This window comes from Molothrus aeneus, chromosome 3 (genome assembly GCF_037042795.1).
Source record: "Molothrus aeneus isolate 106 chromosome 3, BPBGC_Maene_1.0, whole genome shotgun sequence".
NCBI lineage: Eukaryota > Metazoa > Chordata > Aves > Passeriformes > Icteridae > Molothrus > Molothrus aeneus.
Genome location: NC_089648.1, coordinates 74279725 through 74300218, shown reverse-complemented (window position 1 = coordinate 74300218; position 20494 = coordinate 74279725). Strand labels below are relative to the sequence as shown.

The 20494-nt window shown below is 41.8% G+C and overlaps 1 protein-coding gene across 1 annotated transcript; it reads right to left on the bottom strand.

Annotated features, from left to right (window-relative positions):
• Positions 1 to 8984: 8984 nt before the first annotated feature.
• Positions 8985 to 19798, bottom strand: LOC136554287 (uncharacterized). Its single transcript, XM_066546134.1, has 19 exons — positions 19711 to 19798; positions 18364 to 18491; positions 17546 to 17689; positions 16863 to 16946; positions 16147 to 16314; positions 15981 to 16077; positions 15666 to 15889; positions 14761 to 14914; positions 14478 to 14686; positions 14273 to 14390; positions 13920 to 14125; positions 13317 to 13434; positions 12592 to 12761; positions 11748 to 11821; positions 11542 to 11669; positions 10554 to 10743; positions 9996 to 10137; positions 9311 to 9407; positions 8985 to 9004 (listed from the first exon to the last, which is right to left on the bottom strand). Exons 1-19 carry the CDS (start codon positions 19796 to 19798, stop codon positions 8985 to 8987), a joined length of 2559 nt encoding a protein of 852 aa, XP_066402231.1.
• Positions 19799 to 20494: the final 696 nt, after the last annotated feature.

The window sequence follows — 20494 nt, the reverse complement described above, 5'->3', positions numbered from 1 at the left end:
AGCCCGCCGGGAGCGCCTGCCCCGGCACGCTCAGGGTCTTTACAAACAAAAACCATCGAAATTTCTTCCTCGTCAGAGAACGGCGGGGCCCGGTGTGAGAGGAGGACGGTGCGAGGGACGGGGAAGCACCTCTGTACCTGGGACGCGAGGCTGGAAGGTGATGTAGGGTTGCCTGCAAACTTGGGCTGCAGGTTGCTGAGACAGAAGTCTTGCTATTTGCCCTTTTTTGTTTGGTTGGTTTTTGGTGGTTTTTTTTGGTTTTGTTTTGTTTTTTGATTTTTTTTTTTTTGTTTTAATAAGCTTTTGAGAAACATTAAACCTAATCTGATACAGAAATTTAAAAAAAAAAAAAGACAGCTGCTCTTCTTAGGATTTACACATCACTCTTCTGACCGAGCCTGTTTTATAAAGACAATCTTAAATCCATAGGTGTTAAACTGAATTTTAAAATATGACAACAGCTTCATAAGAATACTATGGGTATTGATTTGTAGGCACTTTAATCATAGGATGAGGAAAAACATGTATTTAGTTCATGCATTGTCTATTTATCCACCTGTCCACTGTACCTAAAAATCAAGTAACTAAGTAATAGTGAGAACATCTTTGCATGTAAACAAATAAATATGTCATAGTCTGTATGCTGTATTATAAATCTGATTGATAGATAAGTAAAATCTAGTGATGACTGCTAAATATTGAAAATGAAATATAAGCAAACTGACATTTTGTATAGATAAACTGCTAAGTCCTCTCTTCTTTATTAATATATACAGAAGTATATAATTTTTCTGTATTTAATTTGTAAAAAAACCCTTATGCAATGCCAATAAACGATGGAAGACTTTTACATCAAATTTCTTAAACAAATAAATTAGATTGAGATATCTTACTCTCTGACATGAAATAAATTGATTCAGGTTTCACAAAGATGTGAAATTCTGTTCTCGAGGTGTACTGAAAGCTAGGAGGGCTCTGGTAATCATATAATTTTATTAAAAGCCAATCAAAGTTCAGCTGTTTTCTACAGCCAGCCACAGTCCTGTAACACATGCACACAAAAGATTAAAAAAAACCCAAAGAAACAAAACAACTAGGGATGTAGTTTTAATTGTAATGACTTTGACTTTCAACTGATGGGCACCACACCACTGAAAGTATGTGCTGCTCTGTAAATCTCATTGTCTGACTGAGGCATAAGACTTGGCCGATGAAACAAGCCAGAGAGGAGCAAACCCCAGTTGTGGGGAGCTAATTAGTCATATAAGTCATATGAACTTTTTCTGCTGGGGGAGGTGCAAGGCATAGAGCACACAGCAGCTGGAAGGTAACAGGTTTGTCTCTCCACAGCTCAGCATGTCTCTGTGGGACAGCTGGTTTAGATTGGTGGATAAATCCTGTAGCAGAGAACCACAAAGCTAAAACTTCGTTCCCTTTTTTTTTCCCCTCTGTTTGTTTAGAAGGAATTACTATTATCTTTGTACATTTTTTCTTCCAAGGATCAGCCTAAGCTGATTCAGTGCTCTTCTCACATAATATGTGCATACTGGGGCAATCAGAATGAAATCCAGCACTACCACAAAAAAGCAACTACTCTCAAATTTATGCAGGTACTACTGTCACTCAGATGTAACCACATTTAAGCATATCCCATATTCTTCTGTTTGTAACTAACCCATGTTAGATTTGTTACAGACTTTACTGTTTCAGCAAGAGTAGAAGTAGAATAATTTTTAAAGCCCTATAAAATTGTCAAATTAGAAATATGAGGTGGCAACACTGATGTCAGGAGAGCATTTCTCAGTATAAATCTGTGCAGCTTATCCAGATTTCAGCAGATTTGCCACATAGGAGAAGTCAATCTGAATATTTTGCAAAGGATTGAAACTGCATGATACCTTGCACAGAACTATAACTGAAAGCCTGATCACAGATTCTTTCTCAAAGACATATTTGTGGGAAGACTTCTAACCTTGTCCTTTAAGTGTTCTACACCTGAAACTACAGGCAGGGACTATGCTCTCCAGCTATGAAAGCCTGTAGGGTCATGGTTAAAACAGAGAAACAAGGAGTTAAAAGGGTCTGCTTTAATTTTTATTTTATTCATGACCTTGGCCGGTCATCCAGCATTGCTGCCTCAGTTTCTCCATCTGCAAACAAAGACTAATGGCCTCAGAAAGCTGCTGCTCACAAGCTGGGTGATGCTGTATGGAGAAAGGCCCAGGAGGAGGTACCCTGCACCTTGGAGAAGTGGCTCAGTCAGCATTCCCCACCACCCCAATGAAATGGGGAGGTAAATGCCCCAAAGCAGTTGAGCTGTAACTTTTTACATGCCCAAGGAGTTCCTCTCCTTGCAAGTGCAAGGTGGAACAGCAGCTCTAGGTAACCATGAGGCAAGGCTGTGAGTCTCAGAAGAACACGGCTCTGTGTCAGTGAGCCAGACCTTGGCTGTGTCTACGCCCATGGCTCCAGCAGGACAGGGCTGCATCTAAGCTGACCTTGGGGAAAGAGCTCCACTAAATCACTCCCTGTGCCACAGAGGGGCAAAGCCCACATCCACAATGCAGAGAGTTTATTAGAATAGGTTCTGCTCATGCACAATCTAATTTGATCCTCTCTTGGGGGATCTCTCCTTTCACCTGTGGGGCTAGTGGGACCAACTTAGGTGTGGGAATAGGAGGAAGAAGTAGGTTTAGTACTGCCCATGGCTGAGGTTTCCCAGGATGTGTCAGATTTGTTCCTCCCCTTCAGAAAGAAATGAATTCTTCCTCTGCCTAACATGCAACATTTCTATAAGCCCCACTTTTTGTAAGTCTTCCCCTTAACACACATTTCACTGATCCAGAGAAAATTATCTGAATTACTGTATTCACAGTACAAGATGGTACAAGGCCTGCTGCTATTAAATGTTGGATTTTGTTATTCTCAATACAGTTCAGGTTCAGAATACAGTACAGAATACAGTTCAGGTTCCTCTTCATTTTCCTTTAGGCCCAGGAGTTTAGGATATCCAAGTGATATGAAAGGGATCAAGAGATTCCCCACCTATGGTTATGAGATCTAACTTTCAGGAGAGTAAGGTCCATAAGCTGTATTTAATTCTAACAGCAATAATCTGAAGAAAAGAGGCAAAAATTTGAACCTCAGTCTGAAAAAGTTGCACAAGTCACAGAAGTAGAGAACATCTCTCACATACAAGCACCTTCTCTCAACACCATGTGTTAAAAATATACATGGAAATAAATCTAAAATAGCTGAAAGACCATGGCTGAAAAATTAATTTATACTCTGTCTGATAGAGTTCAGCATGCTGAAAAGATACAGGAGAGGCAACTGGGGTTAGTCCTACACAATTAAATTAACTCTTTTGTCCCCAAGAGCTCACTCTTTTGCAGGTTAGCATGTCATTAAAATTCCTTAGTAACTTGGAGAGCAGAATGTGGATCCTAAAGAAGAAACCATCCACACTAAAATACAGTTTTCTACTGTATCAAATCTTCTCAGGTACATGAAATCATACTTCTTAAGTGATACTAGCCATAAAAATGAAAGGACAGCAGGACAGTCCTTAAGTGCTAAAGTGAAATTGGATAAAGTCCATTATAAGATCTTCTACAGAAATTAATTAATTGAAGTGGATTTTAGAACCTCAGGAGAAGCCCTCAGATACAGGCAACCTTGCAATTTGGTTGAACTACCCGTCCATTACTCTCAGTTTACTGAGGAGGTGATTACTATCAGTTGCTGAACATAAATACATTTTTCAGCTTTTTAAACAAGTATTTCCACACTTTAAAATACACACTTCTCACTGAGCCAGAGATCAGCCCAGAAGCAGGCTGAGGGCAAGAGAAATGAGCAAGTGGCACCAATCAGAGGAGAAGAATGGACCCCAGCAGCTGTGTCCTGAGCTGTTCTTCATGCTGAAAGTTGTGCCCTTGCCTCCTCTCTGGCTGAATTGCTGAGGGGGGACCAGATATAACCACACAGGGCTAAAAGTTCCAGAAGCCAGGGAGAAGAGGGATTGAAGCCCCACATCCATCCTAAACCTTTTATTAGGGAAGAAAAAGGGCAGAACAGGCAGTTACATATAATGGATTTTATACCAGTTAACTCCTTTGGTTGAGTTAACCAGTTAACTCCATGAGCCGGTTGGTGCTGCTGGAAGGAGCAGTTGCTGGTACCAAAGATATGACAATAGACTCTGGGTTCATTTCCTACCTCAGGGACCAGAGGCTGTTCTGAGGCAACTGGAAGGAGAAGATATGCTCTATTTAGCAGGAGGCACAGCAGTGCAAAGGAGGAGGCCTTGCAGGCAGGATTAGCCCGGGATTCAGGAGGCTTGCACAGCCTCACTCAGCAGGACAGGCTTTCCACCTGAACCCAGCAGCTTCTCTGCCCACTCTGTACAAAGGATTGTACAGCAGTGTTGGCTGCCAGCAGCAGCAATACCTAGACATAGACCCTGAGGGGGGCAAGGAGGTCAAATCACCTCTTGAGGAGAAGAATAAGTACCTTGGAGAGAATATTCCCCAGTGGTTAAGGGCTCACAGTGGAAGAAGCTCCCCAGCCAAGCGATCCACAGAACTCACCCCCCAGCCCCCAAAGCAGAGGCGAGCCTGGAGCCGCCCACACACACAACAGGGCTTTGAAATTCTATGCTGAGGAGCACCATGTAGGTGCCAAGAGGTTTTATGGTGACACATTTGGGCTGCACATAGGTGTGCTTGGGACAAAGAAAACCTCCTGCAAATGGGCTTCAGCCAGTGCCTTGGGAGAGCTGCTTCTCTGGGAACTGCCAGATCCTCTCCAGCTAGGGAAGCCAGCAGCTATGCTTCCAGCTCTGCCTAGCAGTAGCTAAAAAATACTCCACAAAAACATAAATACACCTCCAGCTTCTAAGGGCCCAGTGACTGAGTTTTGCTGCCCAATTTATCTGCCATGCAACCACAAATCCTCTTCTTGCCTTTAACAGGAGGGAAACTGGAAAGAGAATTCACAGATCCCAATAAATCTGTCTCTTTCTAATGAGCTATAGAAGCCCCCATCTCTGATCAAGCCCCTGACTTTTTGTTTCTTTATACACCAACATCAGCCTAGGCTTGCACTCTTACAGTGCTTGATGTCATGATAAGGAGGAAGACTCACCTTATTTATGCTTCAAAGCATTTCTCTCCAAGCACATGCCCTTTCAGCATTCTAGCTAATACTGTAGGTGCTTCTAGGCTCACAGGCACAAATAAAAGAAAAAATTATATGGAAGTGGCTAAAAGCTCAAATAGATTTGTGGCAGAAGCCAAGACCTGAACTTCCTTAAGCTTTCCAAATCATTAGAGCATTGTCAGAACATGTTTTCCTCTGGATAGAGGTGCATAGCATTTACTGAAGAGTTTGGCATGTAAAAGAAAAAGTAAAGGAATATGCCAGGGAGAGAAAATTAATTGGGACAAAAAAGTAGATGGCACTTTTCTTAGTTTTTCAATATTAAGTTGTTGCTACTTTAAGTCACCAAAACAAAAGTAAAGTTTTAAAATACTGGCTGTCATTGAATACAGACTACATAAAAGAGGAGATTTCTGCCTATCAGTGACAAGATAGGAGGTTACTTATTAGCAGTGATTTATCAATATTTACTTGAAATGGAAATAACTATCTGCAGTATATTTCTGTTATTGTTCCTATTTTCCTATAAAAACAAATCACACCAGACTTCTCTTTTCCCTTACCACTTTTGTCATTCACCTATTGAATTGCAGAAGACTCGAAGCATAAACAAAGAAGATTGATCTGCTTTCAACTTGTGTTAACAGGGATATAAAAATAACATCCCAAATACCAGGGGAAAAGCATGTGGTCATAAAATATCCACTTAAAAGGCAAAGAGGTGTTGATAAAACACTTGAAGATTTTTTTTCTTTTTTATATATATAAGCAGGAAGGCAGCTCCTGAATTTTAGTATAAACAGACACCTCTGAGGTAGAGAGAGTATTACTGTCATGTCTTTAAAAGATTTTGCTGATATTCAAATGGATTTTGTGTGTCTCACAGGCTGTTGGAACATCTGACAAGAAGCTTTATATAAATCCTTGTCCAACCATGGAGGGAAATGTCCTTGAATTTCCCCACATAGCAGAAAGGTTAATATAGAAGATGATTCTTTACATAACTCATCCTTCAAAATGGCACTAAACAATGCTTTTAGAAGAACTGAAGAGTAGAGCCACAATGTACCTGGCCATCACCTTGCTTTTTTACAACCCCTGAAAGCCCATCAACAGATAAAGCACATCTAGATGTTGACTAAGCTTATGAAAATAAATGAACGTCTTAGACAAGATTGTAATTACCGGATTTCTATGCCTGCTGATGTCCTTGAGCCTTGGTTTTAAGAAAAAGACCTGAAAACCCAGGGAGCCATAACCAAGACAGAGTTAACAGTACTGAAATGGGCTGCCCAACTGCAGGCTTGGTTCTCACAGCAGTCTCTAAATGTTACGCTCTTCCCCCACACAAATATAAGAAAGAAGGTGGCTCAGGTTCCTCAAGGCAGCCTGTGCTGTGCTGGTGAAGGCAGATGAAGACTGCCATTCACTCAACTGGAGAAAACACTGCTTAACAGTCTAATTTCTTGGGGAGACATGAGGTTTCTCATTTCTTGTCAGCACGAGGTAAGACACAGGGAAGGCACCACACCCACTAAAGCTCCCATGGCTGTGTTCTCTTAGGTGCAAAACCCTGGCAGCACAGTAGAGGTGTCTCCCTTGATTTCTTGATGGGTTTTGCCTGCAGAGTGAGCATTACCCAGTCCTCAGACCAGTGGGCTAACACAGGGGAAAGCACTGGGCACCAACTCATTGAGTTGTCAAATCTGTTGTCAGGCTTATGTGTTCTGCATTTTCCCACTATTCCTATGTTGATATTCCTCAATATCACAACTCTGTGGCTTTAGTCTTCATCTACAACAGGGGTAGCAAAATGAATCCTTCATCACAATAGCCTTCTCTACTGGAAAACAGTCTTGACATGTTTCTTATCACAAAGCCCACAGAGATTTCTCCAGAAATGACAGTAAGACATCACTATAGATATGCTTAGCAGACAACTAAAAGACAAGACTTACATGGGCTGCAATTACAGCACAAACCGTTTGGGGGGGGGTCTCTGTACAGGTAGCAACAGAGATAGCATGAAGTAGGAAAAAATGTGCCTCACAAAGTGCTAATAGAGTCAGAAAATATGTTCTTGCTCAAGTTAGCTTTCACAGAAATTTCCTGTTGTATAATTCTTCTTAATCTAAAGTTAAAAAGCAGGCACCCATTATTGTATATTTACTTCTAAGGGATCAAGATTCATGCTAAGCAGTAGCTTTCATTAGAACAGGAAAATATAAAAAATATTGAATCCAAACTCTTTTCACACCACTGTTTAGATGCAAAGAGGAAACCAAGAAATTTCTTATCCATTAAAAAAACCAAAACAAAACACACAGAGGAAAATCTGTCAGGAGCCCCTAAGCATCACATTCTCTAGTAAGGAAAAATCATTAACATTTTGCAGATAGAGCCCATGTACTATTGTTGTAGTGGGTTTTTATATTTTGTAATACTTTGAAGTAGTTTTGTTTTGGATCCCCATATTTTTTTTCCCAAATGGTTTATCCCAAACTGTACCCCCCTCCCTTTACCTGTGTTATCCCTCTCCTGGGATGAGATCATCCCCAAACTCCCACCCTGGCTCTCTGTCAAATCACTCAGCATCCCATCCCCTCCATCCAGAAGCTTCAGTCCAGGTCGTCGAGTGATTAGCCAGAGGCTGGGAGTCAGCCCCCCAAGCCTTGCCCCGTACACTGTCCTATGTCTATCCCCCAGCATCCATCCCTTAGGGTCACTATATGTCTATCCCCCAGCATCCATCCCTTAGGGTCACTCATTGGTTGGTAAAACATTATCTACTTTTGGTTTCCACCTCCCTTTAAATGTGACCTTGGCACATCTCCTGGGGCTCTTGGCAGGAGGCCCCCTGAGGTGCAGGAGCTCCTTTGGGACTCCTAATAAAACCTTGGATTAACCCCTGCTCAGAGTCGGCCCTTTATCTTCTACCGATGTCTCTGGTGTCTCTTGTGCTGCAAAGGTGCCAGCCCAGGTGCCCTCAGCACCCTCGGGGCACAGAGAGTGTCTCCCTGCTGTCAGCCCAGGTGCCCTCAGCACCCTCGGGGCACAGACAGTGTCTCCCCGCTGTCGGCCGTGTCGGGGCTGCCCCCCGGTGTCTGCCGAGTCGGGACTGGCCCAGGGTTCCTGAGAGGCTCGCAGAGGGACAGAGACATACTATCATTATTATTATCACAAATCTTTGCTAATTTTTTTTCCTCAGCTAATCCTCAGAGGATACTTAGCTAAGCAGTCACTGATGTTACCTGTGAGTTGTTTGACCCACCTAGGGAAGGCAACTTGACATGGTAGAGCCACAACACTCCTGCAAGAATATCAGTTTAAAGCCTTCCTGTCAACAGCCACTACAGGATCAAGGATGTTCATTCCATCTTACTCCAAAAAAACCCACATTCTTTTACTGACATTAAGTTCTCCCAGTCCTTTGTTCATACAGAAGCTTAAAGAAAAGCTTGAAGTGATGTACAATTAAGTTCACACTTGTTGCTATCTTCTTCCCCTACTCCAAAACAGATGCTTCCAACTGCAAAGTAACACAAGTTTCAGACATATTAGCTGAGCAGACTAGGTCAGATGAACACACAAAAGACCAAGAGTTTAATGTTTTAGAGGAACAGAGAAGAACAATACAATTATTTAACTTAGAGTTACACCCAATATGGGTTAACTGACCCTTTTCTCCATAGACTCTGATAATCTATTTTCCCAGTAGATACCACAGAAACAATTTTACTTGTGAATCTGGGCAGCAGGCTGTGGTTGCTTAGGGCACCTAACTGCAACTTCATAAAATGAAGTAGTTTTTGTTCAGTCTGTCAGAAGTTGGTGCATTGACCTGCAGGGAGAAGAGACGTACACACAAATTTGTTACCTTGCAGCAGCAGTACACTTGGTGTTCCAATAGTGTAATTTAAGACTGACACCAACCTGTCCTTATTGTTTTTCTTCCTAACAAGCACTGGTCCAGATGACACTTGGCCATGTGGATGTGCACTGTGGGCTGCAAGACATTTCAGCTTTTAATTCCCTGGACAGCATAATCTGGGACTAGAAGTCTGCAACCTGGCACGATTAGTGAGAGCACATGCCAAATTGCTGAGCAAAAACACAGGAGAGACTTGAGACATGTCTGTTTTCTTACCAAATCTGTGCTTCCCAGGATTGCATCTCCTTGGACAAAAGAGGTCTAAAGGCTGTTGCTTAGTATTGCAGATCACCACACTGCAGTGGAAATACAACTACAAGACAAGAATATTTAGATTATTTAGGGAAGTCTTACTTGGAATCCAAGGTGTACCATCCCAAAGGATATGAAGGCTGTGTCAAGGTGGGGGGGCGGGGGGGGGGGGGGGGGGGGCTCTTCTCCCAGACAACTAGTGACAGGAAAAGGGGAAAATGGCCTCAAAATGCACTAGGAACAGTTCAACTTGGGTATTATAGTTTAAAGTTTTTCACTGAAAAAGTGACAAAGCATTGGAACAGCCTCCCAAGAAAAGTGGTGGAGTCACTATACCTGGAAATGTTCAAAAAATGAATAGATGTGGCACTTCATAAAATTATTTAGTAGGCATGATAGTCAAAGATTGGACTTGAGAATCTTGGAGGTCTGTTCCAACCGGAATGAATCTATAAGTTTGTTTTGTGAACTGAACAAAAGTGGATGGCCTTTATTCACCCCTAGGAGGGTGTTATACCTTCAAGGAGGTGTCCAGTAGCCCCAGGCAGCACTGGCCAGCTGAACCCTTACACAGCATGGGCTGCATGCATCACCCTGGGCTCACCTGTCAGGACTGCCAACAGCTCATGACAGAACAGAGACATCTGACCTGCTCTTGTAACAGAGATGTGCCCTGGACAAAGGTGAACATCCTCACTTCAAATCTCTTGAGGTGCTGGGGAAATTTTACTCTGAAGCTGTAATTAACTTCATGGAACACAGTTCTGTAGGAGTCTTTGTTGCTTTCACACCTGTTTGGGAAATGCATGAGAGGAAATGTATTTGATCTAAACCTTCAACAAGATCTTCAAACACAGCAAAGAAATTAAATACAGCAGAGCTTCCCTCTCCATTTTCCTTGGGCCATAGGGGAATGAATAGGATCTCCCCAGTTCACGATCCCTGCCTTTGCTCACGATCAGGGTTCTTGCTCTTCATTTCCAGCCAAAACTGTTAGCTAGAAGCACTTCTGGCCACCCCCAAGACCTGCTGGCCCCAGAAGGCACAGCCACTATGCTGACACCAACACATGCCTCACAGATTAGCAGCAATTGCCTCCAAGGTGACCTCTGCCACTTGCACCTCTGCCTCTTCCCCTTTCCTCCCAGATGAGGTACAGCACCTTGTGCTGAGCAGTTACCAAACAGAGGAGGGAAGCCTTCCTCACCCATGTATAAGGAAGTGCCACTGGGGGAGGCTGTCCTGGCTTTGGGAATTGGTAGCCCAACAGTCATCCAGGTTTAGGTCCAGTCTTGCATCTTTAGGCTGGAGCAGTTCAACTTCAAAATACAGAGCCTCCCTCAGGTATTTTACCACAGGATATTCTGATTCCTGGTAGGGCTCTGAATAGGATTTCTCTGCAAGAGAGTATTGATATTAGAAGCTTCCTTTTTATGGAGGAAATATCTGCAAACTTTCTGCTTCACTGTTTTTTCCACTACCATTTACTCTGGCATAGTAATACTAAAACCTGGGACAGCATACAAATGTCAGGAATTGGGGACAGAATGGTAAGAAAGCAAGATCAGCTGTGAAAGCAAAAATCTCAGACATATTCCCTGGCTCTGAGGATCCAGAAATGAAACACTCCTTCTGCAAAAAGCCATTAATATTGCTATTCAAAATTGTCTCAAAGGTAGTGAAAAGGGAAAATGAATATTAAAAAAAATCATAATGGCCATTCCAGTCATCATGAGTGTTTGGTTCAGGCTTCAGTTAACCCTTTTTGCTGGCATAGGTACCACTTTAAAGCAGTATCTTTGACACAGGTTACAACCATTGCAGGGAGTTGCTGAACCTGCTCAGCAACACTTCAGGAGCTCATAGGAGAGAGAAGCTGGCATCACATTCACTACACAAAACTTACATCATGCCCAGACAAAGCAGGAAAACCATACATGTGTCAGTGATGCTAATTCTGCTCCACTACTGATATTTGACCATTTATGTTGCATTTTGGAAGAGAAAAGTCCCATCAGAGGCCTTAAAAATTTTCCTCTTCATCCTTTGATACATTTAAAAGTCATCTGAACATGGTTCTGGGGAACATTTTCTACACTGCCGTGCTTGAGCAGAGTGGATGAGTAAGATCAATCTCAGATCCCTTCTGGCTGCAGCCATTCAGTGATTTTATAGAGTCTAATCACAGATGTTACCTTTGAAAAGCTTCAATGAAAGGGCAAGACAGCCAGACCCTGGCTTAATACTGGGTGGTGGGTTCTTCTTAGATTCATATGGAACATCAGCAGTCTGCTCAACTGCATACAAGCAGAGAAATTTCAGTCTGAAAGAAAGGGTTTAGCATTAGATTTTTCACAGCCAAAATAACATGTACAATCTTTTTTTAGGGAACAACACTTACTGGTATATGGGAATAGCATCGCCAGGTCTGAAATAGAGTACCTCGTTCTCATATGTGACAGTTGTGCTGTTGAACTGAAGCATGTACATCATTACAAACAGGACAGTCACATTAGAGTCTGATTTGTGTTTGGTACAATATCTACATCCCTCTGCTTGACTGTCAGATTGCACTGAGCAGAGTATGTTTACAATTAGGCAGAAATTACCAGCCAAAAGCCCAAGGCCCACTGAACTAAAGTTTACCATAGGTGACAGCTATGCCATAGTCAAGAAGAAAGCTTATTAGCTTGAATATGACAGAGCACCCTAGAAAGGGAGTGCATGGGTCCTGAGAAAAAGAACAGCTGAGCTTATTTACTGAATCAGTGAGTAGAATGAAATGAAACAATGCAGAAAGCTGCATTTATTATGATCGGAATTTAGGCATGTTCTGATTATTTTCTATTTTGTTTGTTTTCTATTTGTACAGTATTTGATGGTAGGAATAGTACCCACTCTAGTCTTTGGCCATGTAGTCATTAGCAATACCCAAAGAGCTTCTGCAAGGCGTACAAGTACATCTGACCAGCATAAACTCCCATTCAAGCCCACCATGAAACAATTCAGAGGTGTCAAACTGAAGGCAAGTTTCAGAAAGCACCTCTGATCTTGAAAAAACATTTTTACTACTCAGTAAGAAATGCTGCTCAACTGAATTTAGTAAGCTCAGAAAGGTACAGATGTACTACTGTGCTGGTTTCAGCTGTGACTTCCATGCAGCTTGAGCTCCCTCTGAAATTCTGCCAGGTCTAGCAATAACCCTACCCCAATGCAGAGTAAACTTGATGTGACCAAGTCCTTACTTTTCTACTCGTTCCACAAGTGTTCACATTGAACTTGAAGGTTGCAGTCCTCTCTGTCACTAGACTGGGTTTGCACTGTCTGTCCCTCAAGACAAGCAGAGCAGTGTCCAGGTCTTCACCACCTACCAGTTTGATTGCAGTAATAATCACAGTGCCATTGGGCAGGCATTCTGAAAGAGCAATATACATTTTCATGCAAATCAGGATTCAACCTCCTCTTGCAGCCTAACAACAAAGTTCTGAATGGATTTGATGGCAAGCTCTTTTGGCAGCCCACAAGGAGTTCTCATTCTCTTTAAAAGGATTTTTCTAGCCTAGATATTCCATACATTTAATACTGATGAGTTGCTAAAACTCTTAATATTTAGGGTTCTAACATCTTTAGAATGACTATTTTATATGCTGATCCTCCCCACATTCCACCAACACCCCCCCCCCCCACCTCATTCAACTCTCAAAACAAGCACAAAAACCCTTTACATAGCTTCTTGATTCTGGAGGTGTGTGGGGAAGTAGACTTTCCCACTTCCTTCCCCCATGCCTGTACTAGGCAGGATAGCCACTCCAATGTTTAATTATACCTGCCTTGTGGCATATTAACTGGTAGGAAGTCCGACAAGCAAACAGAGTGCCACACAACTCTAAAACCAAGAAACGTTTCAGACTGCATGGTTTAGTTTTGCAACTCAAATAGCATTAACAGCTAATCCCCAACATGCTATTACGTATTAGCTCTGAAGGTGAAAATAAGCAGGAAATTGAGAAATCTCTCCTCTGAGCCAAGGTGATGTCATCCTTCAAGGTTAAGTAGAATGAAGCCTTTATTGCAGAGGTATGAAAGCCCTAGAGATGACAATCACAGGTTAAACAAGAGAATACACACTGTTCAACTAAAGCATTCAAAAACTAAGAGGGCAGGTTATCACAAGCCAAAAATAATGGTGCTTGAGCAAAGTCAAGTCCACAGGATGTATTTAAACAGGATGTTTTTAATCCAGAAGTTCACAGGGTGAGCATTTTTAGTTGTTCTGTAAAAGAATGCAATACAAACTCCACTGCATGTATAGTTGTCCTTAAAAATGCTCAGCCATATGCTGAGCCAAATGCTCAGTAAATGCGGAATATGTTTCTTTTTTTCTTGCCCATTTCTGCCAACATTAACTAAGGGAAATTAAAGTTTTCTTACAAGGGCAGAAAATAGTCTTCTCAGATATAAGGGAGGATTACCTCAAAGAGAAGTTTTATTTTGCTTTTAACAATATACTGTGTTTTGTTGACATCTGACAGCTAGAACATGCCTTTCAATTGCTACATGTTGGCAGCCTTACCTCATAGCTCACATGGGGAGAAAGGAAAGGGACAGAGATTGCCAGGTGAGTGCCATTGTCCCTCAGAATGTAATTGTACGTCTGTGCAGCCTCTTGGGTAAGGTGCCAGTCTGAGATGAAAGGTAGCCAGTTTTGGTCCACATTCCCACGAGTGATAATGAGATGGAGGTTCCTCCCATCACAAAACCCTGCTGCACTGGGCAGTACTGCAAAACAACCAAGAGTCAGCCAGCTGCCATCAGTTTAGTGCAGCTCCCTGGGACTGGCAGCATCCCTGGCTGAAATCAGCCCAGCTCACAGCCAGAGTTCACAGCCAGGCTGGTGCAGTTTTGTCTAACTTCCACAAAGTTTACCTGCATCTTTCACAGCTGACAGTGCAACTACTGGGACAACAAAGGTCTCACTTGATGGATAGGTGATGAATGTGAGTGTGACATTCAGGATGTAGGTTCTCATGTCCTCTCCCATGTACTAAGAAAACAATATTTAGACATGAAAAATCACCAAGTAATATCATCATTTCTATACCATGGGATGCTGCAGTGCCTTAGTACATACCTCTTTTTTAACACTTGGTGCATCAAGTGGGACTTGTAGTACATATGCTTTGCTTCCATTAGCATATCTGGCCCTGTGTATTAGGTAGCCATGCTGAACAGCTTCAGGTACAGCCACAACGACCCCTTCAATGGTTAAGTTCACAAGCTCAGCATCTGGGAGGAATGTTCCCACTGTAACATTCATTAGCCCTGCACTCAGATTTAAATCTGAAAAGGAACAAATAGCATTAAGCTCTTAACAGTACCAAAACCTTTAGTAAATTCAATGTTTAGCTACTTACTATTGGTTATAACAACCTCTGCTTGTTCAAATGGTGTTTCTATTTCCTTGATGATAGTATGTTTGGTTAGTCCCCATTTGTTGTCTTCCCACTGGTGTTCCAAGAACAGGTTGATGGTGTATTTTACCCCAAGCTGTCCACTGCTCACAGAAGTCTAGAATTCAAATCAGTACCCTTTAGTATGGCTTGATTTTGCATTAAAGTTATGTTGGAGTATCTCAAGGTCAGTTAAATCTACAGCCCCAACCAACTGCCCTTTTTGCTCAGGAATCCTGAACTCTTGTATCCCTGTTTAGATTATCTCAGAATATTCAGAAGACTTCCTTTGGAAAGTGATCTCCCACTCCCCAAGATTCAAAGCAGCAGGAGACTATTTCATAGTGAATAGGGCTGCTTATGCAACCTCACCAGAAGTTCAGTGGCTACATTTGCCCAGGACTCAGTTCACCCCAAGCAGCTAGATTTAGATGTGTAGTCCTAACCCATCCCAAGGGCACATGGTCTGCTGGACTAATGGGTTATTCCCATTCTCTTAAGTGGTCTGTGTAAAATACAACAGGAACCCATCAATGCTTTACAATGCAGTTAGAACCATCTCAGAGGAGTATGACATCTGGAATAATAGGCGAAAGCTCCCTGTTAACCTGAGTAATTAATGAATCAATAGTTCTGTGTAGGATTCTGTCTTCCTGTGCTTGCAAGAAAAGAAATTGTTCATGAAGTAGTGATTACAAATGCTATCTTTGGCCAGGGCTTCTGGAGTTTTTAACAAATCCTTTGTTCTCCCTCACTCCCACACTTCCATCTTCCATTTGAAAGGCACAAGATGAAGAATTATTCGTCATCAGAAAACAAACATACATCCCAGAATATTGCTTGCATGGCACCTAATATAAGTCACCAACCTTGTAATAACCACCTTCTGCACCAATTGGAACCTTCATTGTAATTGTTGTTAACTCATTCAATAACACATATTTCCTGGAAGCCATTTCCTTGGCAGAGAGTTTGTGTAGATCCACGCCAGCTTCCACAAGCACATCCTTAAAGCTAGTCATTCCAGCAGACAGTGGTGGAATATACTTTGGAACAGTCCAGGTGATTGTTTTGTTTGTGTAGTCCACACCATCTTAGGGACAAGACATGAAAGCTGTCAGCTCACTGGCTGTGAATCTGTCCCTGTACATTTTGGTGTTGGAGCATGGTACCACACTCCTTACCTACAGGACAAGCCACAGCAGTATCCACCATCAGGATCACCCACTGGTATTTGTAAAATGTACTTGATCTCAGCACAGAAAAGGTAATTCCCTGATCCTGTAAGGAAGGAATCTGGTTAGACCTGCACAGCCTGGCAGCTTGTGGGGCCAGAAGGAGCACACCAACCTCAACCAGCTGAACTTGGGCAGCAGTGTATGGCACTCGCAGCAGAACCCTGGAGTCTGTGGCATTGAGTCCATAGCCTGCACTCCAAGCATTACTCACAAGCAGAGCCCTTTTTTCTTCTGGCTGATGAAATACTATTTGCCATATTGAGGTTTCTTCTGCCTTTGCCTACCCAGAGAAATGTATCAATAGTTTAAACATGATGGTCAAAGTAACAGGTTTATTGCATTGAATGATTTACTGTGTTGAACTGCCCAGTGGTCTGTTGCCTCTGAATTTTACTAGTGGGATATCCCTCCAGCTTTCCCCACCTCATGCATACAGAAAACTTTCCATATTAAGGGCAACAGAGAACAACTAACTAATGGCACTAACTGCATTGCTGAAGACTCTGCACATAAAAGAGTCCAAGAAGAAAAAGGCCTCTTCACAGTTTTTTTAAGGGCTGTAGGATTTTAAGGCATTTTTTTTTGTGCAAAAAATAAGCAAACAAAAACCAAAACAATCTCCTATCTGGGGAAGACTTGATTTCTTGGAGACACAGCCTACAACTGTCTGTACTTCTGATCTATAAAAATATACTAAAACCACTTGATACAGAAGTCCTATTATTGTTACTTAGGTACTTTTTGAAAGTACTGCGTGGTTAATGAAAAGAAAGATAGTTGTGCCAGAGGTAGCACTAGCTTTTGAAAAAAGAAAACCTGCAGTTTTACTTCTGGAAATACAAGAGTCCAGTCCTCAGGTTCATCTTGAACAAAGTCTTTTATAGTCTGTGGAACCTCCCTCCTGACAGAAATCTGAGGAGAAAAAACATCTGTAAGCAGTTTGCTGATAACACTTATTTCCTTGTCTTCAACACCCTACAAGCCTTTTTCAAGAGAAACTTAGACAGAATTTCCTAGACAGAGATGCCACCATGCCTGGTGATTCACCTATAGTCTGCTTGATTTCAGTTTCTTTTTATTTTTCCACCTATTTTCTACTTTCTATTTCCACTTAACATCAGAGTTTGTTCTTGACTCCAACGTCCTCTTCCAAGAGGAGTCCACTTCTCCTTCTGCATTCCTCCCCAGCAGGGAAACTTCCTTCAGGAGTTATACATTCTCTGTTCTCTCAAATAAGATTTATTGGGGCAACATTCAGGGAGTTCAATCTACGAGCTTAACCTTTTTGATATGATTTTTCAGCTTTATTAGCTAATACTGCTAATATAAGTTACACAATCAAAATACACATGTATCACTTAAGATGCATACTGTGCACTCACTAACAAGCTGCTCATGATGGGGCAGTCTGAAGCTGACAAAATTCTAGGAATATGCATTGGAAACACAATCGAAGAGAGCATCTTGCAGTACCTACTTCTTTAGTTCTACCACTTTCCATAAGTACTTACCTCCATGTAGTTATTTTCACATTTTATCTCTCTGGGATTCCATGGACCATAATAGCAACTTGCACTTTTCAGATGAGTTGTAGCATTGCTCATATCAGGAGTGTGAGATGCTTTGATTTGTATAGTTACTGTGAACACATCTTTCTGTGTGGGCAAATGGAACATTTGCCTGTTAGACTGCTTTTCCCTAGCTGGGCACCACCTATCCTAGTGACTTTAAATTAAATTACAAAATACACCCACCAGCCTCTGCACAGAGGAGCAACGCCATACTGAAGCATTATCACTTTAAATTTCATTGACTGCACAAGATGTAGGCACATAGGTGTATAACTACACAGCAACATAAATACTTTGGGCAGCAGGTTTGTTCCTTTTGCATAGCCCCAGAAGTGAACAATAAGAAAATAAACAAACCTAAGAGATAGCTGATTTTGTGTTTTATGACATAGTAGCAGTGAGCCAGCAACCAAAGTTTTAGTTTTTACTGTGAAGTGTCTCAAGACACTAAATATTAGGGCAGAGTGCAACACAGCTGCCTGATGCAATTCCATATTGCAATCCACAAGAAAATAGTTGCCCTTTAAGGGCACATGTGATATACTTCATTTGTTCTTCTGTACATGGTACTCCAAATGGCAGTACCATGGAATATTCTCAGACCTTTGGATACATTTGAAGAAGATTATATTATTCTCTGCTAACAGATACTCAACACACTATGACACCTCAGTTAATGCCCATTAATAATTCAGTAATTTCTCACATAAAGTTAGTGTAGAAGAGCACTGTAATTGAAATGTCTGTAACAGACTTACCTCTAAGTGAGAGTGGCAGCTGAGTGCAGAAGCACGGAGCTGAATGCTCCTGCAGGTGGTGTAAGTTACTCTATAGCCACACTGGGCTGCCATGGCCTCATTCAGCTCCCAGGCTGTGCCAGACTGATCTACAGGCAAATAGAGAGCAAAGAACTGTGTTAGCTGTATTAACAAGTATAACTCCTGCTCTGCTAACTCCTTGAGAAACCTGCTCTGACATAGAGATTCAGCTGAACTTGCTGTGATACAGCCCAGCCGTATTCCCTGGCTCAGAAGGGGGAAAGAGCTGTGACTAAGTGTAAAGAAAAAGAGAGTGGTAAAATTACAGGCACACTGGGACAGGAAATACTTGCAACTGAAGCACTGGAGATGGAAAAAAAATCCAAACCACCAATATGGTGACAGATGACAACAGCAACATCAGGACTATGACCTGTGGCTGGCACAGGCTCATATTTCTCTGATGCCTGCCCAGCAGAGTCTCTTCAGGAGACAATCGACCAGGATGTTGAACACACTAATGATTAGCTTGGATGTTTTTAGTATACAAAAAATTTTTGTGGTTTTGAGCTTTTTAGTGTTTTAGTTGTTTTGGGTTTTTCCTTTAAAAAATCTCTTTATGGTTTAAGATATATGTATCCCAGCTACAGAGTGTTTTTGTGCGTGATGTCTGAACAAAGACCACATTTTAAGTGGGTTTTGACACAAAACCCACTTCTAGAATAATGGATGGCATGGAGAGCTTTTTCAAGGCCAAATTTACATTTATACATATAATCTTAAAGCAGGTGTTTATATCCCAAAAGTAACATCACCGTGCCCTTCCACAGCATTCTGTGATGCTTTTCACAGAAATGTACATCTTGCTGACTACTAAGTCCATAGCTAGAGGGCCGAGCTAATTTTTCTTAAACTTCATTAAGTATACACCTCCACCAAGCTGAAGCCACTAGTACAAAAATAATAATAATGTGCCAGCTTCAGCTAGTGAATTTTCAGAGCACTATGTGCCATTACTAAAAACATTCTTATCACAAAGAAAATCCATGAGATTTTTTGTGAGATCCAGCTTTAACATGCCTAGAAACTACCATGTAAGTTTCAATTTGAACCCAAAATCAAGTCTGATCATGGCTAAGTTATCAAAAAACAAGTTGACAGTATAGGTTACACAGAAATCAAGGTAGCAGTTGGGTTTACTTACAATGAGATCCAGCCTACTAAGCTCTATAACAGTAGAATAATCTAGTATTATATCTAGGGAATTCTAGTATAGAAGCACCTTAGAGAATTTTAAACATTTCACCATATGTAATTCTCTCACCAAGTTCTTCTACATCAACTTACCAACAACAAAAAGAGATAAGTATTTGTCTTCAAAGTATTCTGCAGTCAGTGTTATCCTCAGAAAGTCCCCCAAGCACTCTGAACTCATGGGTCCTGTGTTGAATGTATTGAAAAGCTGGTAAGGTGGGGATTCAAAATAAAATACAAACAAATCTGCTATTTCCCAGATTGCTTTGTAAAGTCAGTGTGGTGATAGTCATACAACTCTTATCAAGAGAGGTGAGAGGTTGTGTTTATACTGGCAGTAATTACAGGAGAAAAGCCAGCTCCAAAGTTAGTATCCTATTAGTAATGCCATTCGATGATTTGGCAATGCCACCTACAACAGCTGGTCATGGAAATAGGATTTTGGAACACAGTCAAAAAGGTACTACATTGGCTGCCCCAATCTGAACACCTTAGATGAAGTAAAACAAAATGTCAAAGTCCCACACACTCCTGAAAAGTGAAAAAAACCCCCCAACCTCTAAACCAAAAAAATCCCAACAAAACCCTACAAACCAACCACAAAATAACCAGAAAGTTCCACCTGTACCCCTCTATTCACAAGAGCCAAAAGTCAGTTTGGGTGGAGAGCAGCCACATAAGCTGTGCCCTTCCATCAGCCTACCCTGGTCACTTGCCCAAGTACCAGTACCAGAAGCCAGCTGGCTCATACTGGGAAAGGACCACACAGAAACAGAGAAGATGGCTTGAACAGCTTCAGTCCCAACCTATCACCACAGCATAAACCAGGCCATGGCTCCCAAACCTCTTCCAGGCAGGAGGCAGGTACACACTGTCT